The sequence below is a fragment of the Triticum urartu genome, unplaced genomic scaffold, assembly GCF_003073215.2.
Source record: "Triticum urartu cultivar G1812 unplaced genomic scaffold, Tu2.1 TuUngrouped_contig_6247, whole genome shotgun sequence".
Lineage (NCBI taxonomy): Eukaryota > Viridiplantae > Streptophyta > Magnoliopsida > Poales > Poaceae > Triticum > Triticum urartu.
Genome location: NW_024116992.1, coordinates 1 through 10,242, shown reverse-complemented (window position 1 = coordinate 10,242; position 10,242 = coordinate 1). Strand labels below are relative to the sequence as shown.

The 10,242-nt window shown below is 42.4% G+C and overlaps 2 protein-coding genes across 2 annotated transcripts; both read right to left on the bottom strand.

Moving 5' to 3' along the window:
* Window positions 1-5,658: 5,658 nt before the first annotated feature.
* On the bottom strand, window positions 5,659-9,189 carry LOC125530339. Its single transcript, XM_048694739.1, has 4 exons — window positions 9,090-9,189; window positions 8,507-8,667; window positions 8,300-8,429; window positions 5,659-7,860 (listed from the first exon to the last, which is right to left on the bottom strand). The coding sequence occupies exons 1-4, from the start codon at window positions 9,138-9,140 to the stop codon at window positions 6,055-6,057; spliced, it is 2,148 nt and encodes a 715-aa protein (XP_048550696.1). The 5' UTR covers window positions 9,141-9,189; the 3' UTR covers window positions 5,659-6,054.
* Window positions 9,190-9,211: 22 nt separating this feature from the next.
* LOC125530338 lies at window positions 9,212-10,232 on the bottom strand (the record flags this gene model as incomplete). The annotated part of the gene is given in 3 exon segments (XM_048694738.1): window positions 9,212-9,769; window positions 9,848-9,961; window positions 10,098-10,232. Coding segments are annotated over 3 exon segments (469 nt in total), but the record flags the coding sequence as incomplete, so codon positions are not given.
* Between the last annotated feature and the right edge of the window lie 10 nt (window positions 10,233-10,242).

Below are 10,242 nucleotides of genomic sequence, written 5' to 3'. Positions count from 1 at the left end.
CAGAATAGGATTAACCGAAAGCAGTAACATGCTACACTACTCTAATGCAAGCAGTAGAGAAGGAATAGGCGATATCGGGTTGATCGGGGGGGGGGGGGCTTGCCTGGTTGCTCTGGCAAGGGTGGAGTCATCGTCGATGTAGTCGATCACTATGGTATCGGCAGCGGTCTCAGGGTCTACCGGAAAGAAAAAATGGAGGGGGAACACAATAAATAACAGAGCAATCAAAGCATCACAAAGCATAACATGACAATACACGATGCTAGGTGTGACCTAACGCAGTACTAGGTGCTACTGGCGAAGGGGAAAACATCCGGGAAAGTTTTCCCGAAGTTTGGCATTTTCGGACAGACGAAACGGGGGGAGTGGGCGGTTGCATGCTCGCAAGGCTAGGGACGTGTGACCGACAAACGGACAACATATTCGGGTTCGTCTCGTCGTTCGGAGCAACTTTCATGTACAAAGTATTTTCATCCGAGTTACGGATGAATTTCTACGAATTTCCAAAGTTTTATCAATTTTCTGAAATTAGTAATACTAATTCGAGTTGACCAAGTCAACTTGACTGGTCAAATGGGGAGGGTGTGGCCCACAAGCCATAGGCAGCAAAGAAACTATTTTAGTTAATTAGATTAACAATCATGGGACCACTTGGCATTTGCTAATGGGCAAAATTACTACTCCTAAACTAATACTAGCTAGACTAATTAAACAAGGGCCGGCCATTACTGGACACAACCCAGCCGGCCACACAGCGGCAGCAGCAGCTAGTAGCAAGCAAGGCAAAACAGTAGCGGCAAGCAGCAGGAGCAAGTAGCACCAGTAGCAAAGCAGCGCATCAGCAGAACGCAGCAGCAGGGTCAGGAGCAGGCACGCGGGCTTGTGTGGGCGAGCGGCCGCAGCAGCAGCGCTGTAGCGCGGGCATCGGCGAGCGGAGAGAAAGGGCGTGGCACACAAAGTTCCAAATTATTTTGAATAGCTTAACTACTTGTTTAGCAAAATAATTATGATGACATGGCATTATTAGGCATGAGCTTACTTTTCTTTTCTTTTTTTGAGAAACAGGCATGAGCGGAGAGAAAGGGCGTGGCACACAAAATAATTATGTTACTTGCCCGAGATTCGATCGTCGGTATTATCATACCTAGTTCAATCTCGTCACCGGCAAGTCTCTTTACTCGTTCCGTAATGCATCATCCCGTAACTAACTCATTATTCACATTGCTTGCAAGGCTTATAGTGATGTGCATTACCGAGAGGGCACAGAGATACCTCTCCGATACACGGAGTGACAAATCCTAATCTCGATCTATGCCAACTCAACAAACACAATCGGAGACACCTGTAGAGCATCTTTATAATCACCCAGTTACATTTGACGTTCGATAGCACACAAGGTGTCCCTCGGGTACTCGGAAGTTGCATAATCTCATAGTTAAAGGAACATGTATAAGTCATGGAGGAAGCAATAGCAATAAAACTAAACGATCATTATGCTAATTAGCTAATGGACGGGTTTTGTCCATCACATCATTCTCTAATGATGTGATCCCGTTCATCAAATGACAACACATGTCTATGGTTAGGAAACTTAACCATCTTTGATTAACGAGCTAGTCTAGTAGAGGCATACTAGGGACACTTTGTTTGTCTATCTATTCACACATGTACTAAGTTTCCGGTTAATACAATTCTAGCATGAATAATAAACATTTATCATGATATAAGGAAATATAAATAACAACTTTATTATTGCCTTCAAGGCATATTTCCTTCAAATATATTTATTTGTAGTATATTGTGGTGTATGCAAGTGTTGTCCATGACAGACCAGGTCCACTCCGAGTAAAATATGTAGGAGCTCTCCCAGGACTGCATTCCCTGGGAACTTAGTATCTCTAAGTGATGTATGCATATAACTCTTCTTATATAGCTTACTTGTTTGGTGATTCTTTCCCTCTTGCGACTGTGATGACCACAACACTCATCCCCGCCTACCACTCGGACTGGGAGAGGGATCCAGGTGCCTCGTCACCGGTCAGTAGTTTAGGTTAGGATTTTTTTTCCTCAAAGGGACTGTGCTTGGGTTGACAACGACGCTTCATCTTCGAGTTGGTCTTTTAGGCTTCAATCTTCCTTGAGTTTGTTCGTCGGGGCGGAATCGACGGAGCTTCGGTGTAGATTGATGCCATCTCCTTAGGGTAGCTAGGTTAGGATTTTCTCATCATATGGGTGTGACAGATAGATTTGGTGTCAAGTAAAGACCTCCTGGCTCTAATAGACAAGGTCGGACCAACTTTAGTAGGGGCGTGACGACAATGTATTGTCCTGACGACAACAATGGTGATCGTTGGTGGTCTAGGTACTCAATGTTTTTTTAGGTTAATAATTACACCTGGGTACATAAACTTGGGTGACGATAACAAAACCATACATGAATTTTAAAAACCCATAAAAGTGGTACGTTATCTTCGATGCGGACTCAATTAGGCAAAAACCTCACCCAAAATAGCCACGTTGGGCACCACATATGCCAGAAAAAGCAAGTTGTGCATGTGTCTTTTTATGGAAAGACCCCTAAAATATATGCTAATTAACCCATGCCACTCCTCTATGTTTTATCTCATTCCCATGTCCCCTTCTCCAAATCCCTAGCTCAACGCCCGATAACGATGGCGACGCCACACCCACTTATCGTGTGCATGCCATGGAGGGAGGGAAGAAGGTGGGGCACTCTATTGGGTCGTCGTGCACCCTTGAGAGGCGAGATCTACGACGGGAACAACGGCGTCAACCAAGCTGGTGACATGGCTAGCAAATGGAGAATGACCTCATAGCTTCGTTTTGGCTTACAAAAGCCATGAAGGTGCGTTCTTTACTTGATGCATGTTGGTGAAATCTAGGTGGATGAGAGTGGGTCATGTGAAATTGGCCAACATGATAGGGTTGAATCTATTGGCGCAAAAATGACACCAGTTTTGAGAGTGTGCAATGAAGGATTTGATGTAGGACGACGATTTCAGAGCTGCCCGATACTAAATTAGGTTTTTTAGGTTTCACTGATTTTTTTACTGTCTGGGAATTTGACTGAATGTGTTTCTTTAAAATATACACGGGTTACACTCCTATTGGTACTTGAGGTGGACCGGTCAAAATGGCAAGGGAGAGCAAGGCTTGTGATTCACAAGCTTGCAAATGAAAGCAAGAAGCTGCAAAAGGCTCTATTTGAGAAGGATCAGTATATTTGCAGGATGAAGCAAGAGAGGAATCAACAGAATGAGTAGAGCAAAATAAGGGGAAAAGAGTTTTGTTTGTAATATTTGTGGTGTTTGCAAGTGTTGTTTTTTATTATGTGGTTGCATTGCTTATTATGCGGTTTGTGTGATTGTAGATCAATGTATGTTGAAGAATAATAAATGGAACATGTCGGGTTTTCTGAAGTTGATTATGTGAAGTTTTTGTCCTTTTTATGCTACAATTTTCCAAGGTGTCGGTTGAGCAACCGTAATTTGTTACTCAACTGAAAATTGAGCTAAATAGTAATTGGATATAATTGCAAACTGAAAATGCAAACTAATTTGGACAGAATTGAAACCAATTTAACCGAAGAACATGATTGCATCATACTAACCGTCACTTCCGACCACTGATTAACACAAACTGATGGTACAAAGAAACATCAGATCCCTCATTAGGGTAGAGAGCGTAGCTAGAAGTATCACAGGGGAGTTAGCACGAGGGCTTTACCTAGGTTCAGACCATCATGGTGAGGTAATACCCTACCTAAATGATACAACATCAAAGATAATGTACCACTTTTATGGGTTTTTTAGTTTATATATGGTTATGTTACCGCATCGCAAGTTTATGTGCTCAGATGTAATTGACTCTTTTTTATTATGTTTTGGGTGCTTTGTTTATATGATGAACCTTTATAATAATAGATTGGGCCATTTTTAGTTTGCTGATTCATATTTAGAAATGATTGATGCCTAATTATGTAATTATTGTGTAGCTCCATAACATCAGATCAAGTAGACCTGATTTCTTACATAACTGAAGAGAACAAAAGGAGAAAGAGGAAAAGGATAATCTTGACAGAACTTTACTTTGAATTGGTTCTTCTCGGAATGGCATACCCATGGTCGTCTACGTCGTAGAGCCTATCGCCCCAAAATTCAACCCATGGTCGGCTTGCCCGATCACCTTCGATCGCAGGGACCACACAACTAGTATCCGTCATGGAGGTTCGGCGGCCCTAGTACTCGACCCAATCATTGATGGATACCACATCACTCGAGTCCTTATGGACGGCGGCAACAGTCTTAACCTGATTTATCAAGACACTGTCCGTAAAATGGGTATTGACCCATCAAGAATCAAGCCCAGTAACACTACCTTTAGGAGTTATTCCCAGTGACATGGCTAGAAAATGGAGAATGACCTCATAGCTTCATTTTGGCTCCAAAAAAGCCATGAAGGTGCATTCTTTACTGGATGCATGATGGTGTTCTGCTAATGTTAGTCATGAAATAGGTGGATGAGATTGGGTCATGTGAAATTGGCCAACATGATAGGGTTGAATCCATGGGCGCAAAAATGACGCCGGTTCTTAGAGTGTGCAATGAAGGATTTGATGCAGGACGACGATTTCAGAGCTATCAAATAGGTTTTTAGGTTCACTCTATTTTTACTGTCTGGAAATTTGACTGAATGTGATTCACAAGCTTGTAGAGGAAAACAAGAAGCTGCAAAAGGCTAGGCTCAGTTTGAGAAGGATCGGGATATCTGTAGGATGAAGCAAGAGAGGAATCAACATAATGAGTAGAGCAAAATAAAGGGAAGAGAGTTTTGTTTGTAATATTTGTGGTGTTTGCAAGTGTTGTTCTTTATTATGGGGTTGCATTGGTTATTATGCGGTTTGTGTGATTGTAGATCGATGTATGCCGAAGAAGAATAAATGGATCATGTCGGGTTTTCTCAAGTTGATATGTGAAGTTTTTGTCCAAGGTGTCAATTGAGCAACTGTAATTTGTTACTCAACTGCAAATTGAGATAAATAGTAATTGGATAGAATTGCAAACTAATTTGGACAGAATTGAAACCGAATTTACCTAAAGAACATAATTGCATCATACTAACTATCACTTCCGACACTGATTAACACAAACTGCTGGTAGAAAAACCGTCAGATCCCTCAGTAGGATAGAGAACGTAGCTAAAAGTGTTAGATGAGGGTTAGCACAAGGGCTTTACCCAGGTTCGGGCCATCATGGTGAGGTAATACCCTACCTATATGATACAACATCAAAATAATGTACCACTTTTATGGGTTTTTTGTATGGTCATGTTACCGCAGCGCAAGTTATGTACTCCAGATGTAATTAACTCTTTTTATTATGTTTTGGGTGCTTTGTTCATATGATGAACCTTTATAATAGATTGGGTCATTTTTAATAAGAAAAAACTCCTATGGCCTCCTCAAATTTTGAACCTCAAGTTCAATCATAAAATTAACTTAAAAAATTAGGTCATATGCTAGTCACATGGCATAAATTTGAAATTCTCTGTCAAATATTCAAATAAGGTAGCGCCACTAGATAGTGTGAGTTTAAAACAAATATTCTTGTAGAGCAATTTGAATCTGACCCAAAGAAAGGCATTGCAACATATCTCATATTCATCAGAGACAGAGTACAAAGTACAGCGACAAAATTGTACCACCAAATGAAGTCAAATTCTTGAATTCACCATGAATAATCGACACTACAAAACAAACTCCTGGCTGGTGGGGGCAGCATCTCCTTATTCTGTAAATTCCAAGAAGAATAAAAACATTCTAATCTAAACCTCAGATGGAGTTGCACTGAAGAAGCCCTTATTCATTCTCTTTCTTCTCTGCGCCGCAACTCGCATATCTACACCCCGGCACACTATGTACACCAACAAATCCGCCCTCAAATCTAACAAAACCGCCTCCTCCCGCAATCTCAGGAATAAATCAGAGAACATATACAACCAGCCAGAGACAGATAGGTGAGGTGAGATGAGATGCTATCTTGACCAGGGCCCTCCACCAAACTGCCTGAAACAAGCAGCAGAGGAAGAAGGATGGGTCATTCCCTGTGCCCATTGCAGATTGCTGTCTACCTGGCTGCTTGCCACATTATTCTGGTGGGTGTAACCATACACATCTGGGGATGGAAGAACCATGTTCTCAGCAACACCAAGAGGAGCAACTAGATTCCTCCTTCCTCCAAGGAGCAGCTGGTCAGAGCCCGGCGGGCGTGAAGATACCTGCTGCTTGTACTGGGACAGGACGCTCAGAAGACTCCCATCCCCGCCAGGCACATCCTGGCCTAAAACGACGCCGTTTGATCCCATTCCAGACCAATTATTATGTGATGGTTGGTCCTCATCAGGGAACCAGCTGCGACTCCGATCTGCAGGCACGTGACCCGCAAAACTTTGCGGCTCGACCATAGGAAAGCTGTTCTGAGTACAGAGCGTTGCACTGGAATACATGTTGATGTTGTTCTCAACTTGCTGCGAGTAAAGTCCGCTGTGCCTCTCACCAAGCAATTGCATCTGCTCTTGGGCCAGGCCAGATTGAGCTAGGTGTCCGTTTGTCATGGAATGCAAGCCCATAGACTGTTTCATGCCGTTCACATGTCCCAGGGAATAAGAGGGGACCATTCCGACACCCTTTGTGCCATTTAGGAGCTGCTCACCGTTTAGCTGGTTGGTGCATGGTTGCAACAGAGATGCTGAATTGCTCATCGGTTGCGCAGCAGGAACACTGATTTGAGTTTGCTGTCTGCGTCTGTCATCTACCTTCAAGTCAATCATACAAGTTGCTGGCCCTCCAGACAGATGATGTTTAAGCTGCAGGGCACCTGATTGTGCGTATAGGCCATTCCCCGGAGGGTGGTAAAAGGAATCCACAGAGCTTGCTGACTGCCATAATTCTTTCTCGCATTTTGCAGGCCCTTTTAGTTCAGGACCTTCCACATTAGTTTGCCTGCTCAAAGTACTATCAGAGGGCATCATTGAGATATCATCAGTCTCTCTTTGATCAAGAATCATGCCATTCATCTCTTTTTTATTGTCATGTCCAGTTGAGGCACTCGGGTAGCACATGTTCTTCAAGTCGTCAGTTTGCTCATCGAAACCGCCATGAACATGAATAGGAAAACCTATATAGCCAGTCTTCTTGCAATCTTGAACTAGCATATTCGGGCTGTTGAGGCCTTGAATAGGTGAGATCGTGCCGCTCATGGCCTTGGGCTCCTGAGATTGCATATCTGGAATGTGATGGTCTTGGAGAGTTGTATCATTGCAGCTGGTGTCTTCCATATCATCATCTGCCATGCCTGGATCGCTCTGGGAGATTCCATTCCTACAGCTTATATCCACAGGGGCTTCATCTTGCGCGTCTGAGCTGTCGCCACTTTTAGCACTTGTGATGCTAATCTTTTCAACTTCTTCATCTTGCTCGTCTGAGGTACCCTGACTCTGGGTATGTATATTCGTGTTATTCGTGTCCATAACATCCTGATCTGTCACGTTTGGGCCGTCATGAGAGTCAGTGGATGTACCTGTATCACTCGTACCATTGCCATCATTGCCATCTTGATCTGTCGTGTTTGGGCTGTCATGAGAGTCTGTGGATGTATCAGTAGTATCACTTGTATCATTGGCATCTTCTTCATCTTCAAGACCTGCGCTGCTATTATTCCCGGATTGCGGCACATCCTGAGGCGAGTGCTCTACAAGTTCTTCCTGTCCATCTGAGGTGCCACTATTTCGATAAGCGCCATCTTGCCCAACTTCTGCGGTTCTGACACCTAACTGCTCTGCCTTCTCATAAAAAAATTAGAAGGCAGATTGTTAGAAACTAACCATAACTTTTAAATGAATACATAATAAATAAGAGATGCTTTGCAAATTTTCATGTTTACCCGGTGCCTAAACCGACTGTGCTGCATGATTACTAATACATTGCCATCATAAAATTGTATAATGACCCATTGGGCAGCAATGTGTAGTAAGAAACCTGCTATTCTCGTGCACAATAGATGTATAGCTGTACCAAATACTATCAACAGCATGTCTTTTGAAGCAAGCATCTACAACTTAGTCCGGGATTTGTTAAGAGATGCATGTGCAAGCAGTTTGACATCATGTGCGCTCAACCCATCTAAGCGAAAAATCCAGTCTATTTTCATACAGAAGTAAATTCCGCATCATGTTCTTCATATAAAAGTAGAAGTGCTCAAAATGGTAAGGCATAGCAAACCTTTTCCACCTCAGACATATTCCTCTCTGCAATTTCAAGGCACAAAGACCTCCTTAATTTCTCAGCAACCAACTTCTCTTCCCGGCGAGCCTTGAAAGCAGCAGGGAGTTCTTTACATGACAGAATGACCCTAGCATGGGTATAGTTTGACGTAAGAAAAGACCAATCAAAAGTAAAAACAAACAAAATCAAGATATTATTACTGACCAATGATCGTGCAGTTTCTGTTTCTCATCCTCCATCAGTGTCTCATATGGTTTCACATGAAAGTTATCGATATCACCAATAACACCAACAAGATGTCTTGTCTGAATGCCATCACCAGATTGTTTCATTCTCTTAACAAGATCATGTTGAGCCCTGCTGACCTGAAAAATAGGCACACCAAAGTAAATCTGTGATTCCGGATAAGCATAAAATCCGCATTATATTGAAAACAATTGCTGGTAGATACATCCAAACAACATGGCATCCTCATAAGGGGAACATGGTATATTACTATCGGCTGTGGCTGATGGATGCAACAATCAGAAATTCAACAGTCCAGCAGGAAAATATTTCAGAAAACTGGATTTATGTCAGATCTAACAGTTACTTTAGTCCTAAATGAATTCGATGCTACTGGGTTGAACAAGCAAATTAAAGCTTGACACTGCATTAGAAACAGAAGTGTTATACGATTGGTTATACTATTATGTTATAAGAAGAACTGCAATGGCTTGAACTTTATTTACATTTCCACTCCAGCATAGCGGAAGCAAAAATCTATTCTAAGCACCAAAAAGTTTACCTTAATATATGACATATACTTTGTGACATCACCGTTTCGTACAACCTTCATGGGTATTGCATTCTTAGGAGCGTTAGAAAATATGACATTTTCTCCGGACCTACACGAGATAAGCAATAATAGGCTTCAAGTCAGAATAATCCAGAACACATGAGCTTTTCCTTTTGTAAGAGCCAATGGGAAGCAGTTGAAGTATTAGTAGCAACTAACGAAGCATCGCCAGGGTATTCAAACTAGTAGTAAAAATATAGGAGAGATATATATTTCACAAGATAACAAAAAAGGAAGTGCCAATCCAATGATAATTCCTAAAGGCTGGGCGGCAAGCCAGAAGCTAAGGAGTAAAAAAGGAGCTTGAAAAGTTACTCCCTCCGTTCCAAAATAGATGACCCAACTTTATAGTAACTTTAGTAGCTGCTTAAAAAGAAACTTCCTTAAATCTCAGTGAATAATCATAAAACTATTCAAAGGTCAGCAGGAGCATCAAGTTGTGTGTGTGTGTGTGTTTCACAAGTTGGTCATTCTGGAGAAGATGAACGAGCAACTGCCAATAAGATGTAGAAGCAAAAGCATTGAATAAAAAAAAACCTGAGAGAGGGGGAGAGAATAACCTGAACAAGCTTTTTGGATTGTCACAAGTTAACCATTTGTCCCTCCACCTGGTGAGGGTCTCAGTGATGCTGCATAGTTAAGTTAGGGTGTTGTTAAGAAATTGCACTGCAATACGAGCAGAATGGAGTAGAATATTAGCAGCATACTCGGAATGGTAGTTGTTCAACAGTGCATGATATGCCTTGTTATCGGCTCTGATTTGCTGCTCCTTGTGAAGTATAGCGTCTGGGTGAAGATGAGCAGAGCAAAGAGAAGAGGACCTGGAGTGCAACAGAAGCTAATGAAGAGAAATTATGGTGACAAATGTGTGTGCGTGTGGAACATGAAGCAGGGTGTGTACTAGTATAAGTAGTAGCAAACTGAATGAAGAAAAGAAAAAAGAAAAGAAATACTTGCCAGGTTACAAGGGGGTTCCCAAAGTGGTGATTTTGCCCTGTGAGCAAATGGCGCACTGCTTCCTCGGCATCGGAGCCGGCCGGAAGAAACCTGGCAAGGAACCTCCTGTCGGCCTCCGTCAGGCAGGCGTCCCAGCACTAGCCGG

Coding starts and splice junctions, on each gene's coding strand:
- LOC125530339 (XM_048694739.1), bottom strand. CDS start 9,140: ATGAAGGTTGTACGAAACGGTGATGTCACAAAGTATATGTCATATATT. Junction 8,430..8,506: donor CAGAAACTGCACGATCATTG/GTCAGTAATAAT, acceptor TACCCATGCTAG/GGTCATTCTGTCATGTAAAG. Junction 7,861..8,299: donor ATATGTCTGAGGTGGAAAAG/GTTTGCTATGCC, acceptor TTTTATGAGAAG/GCAGAGCAGTTAGGTGTCAG.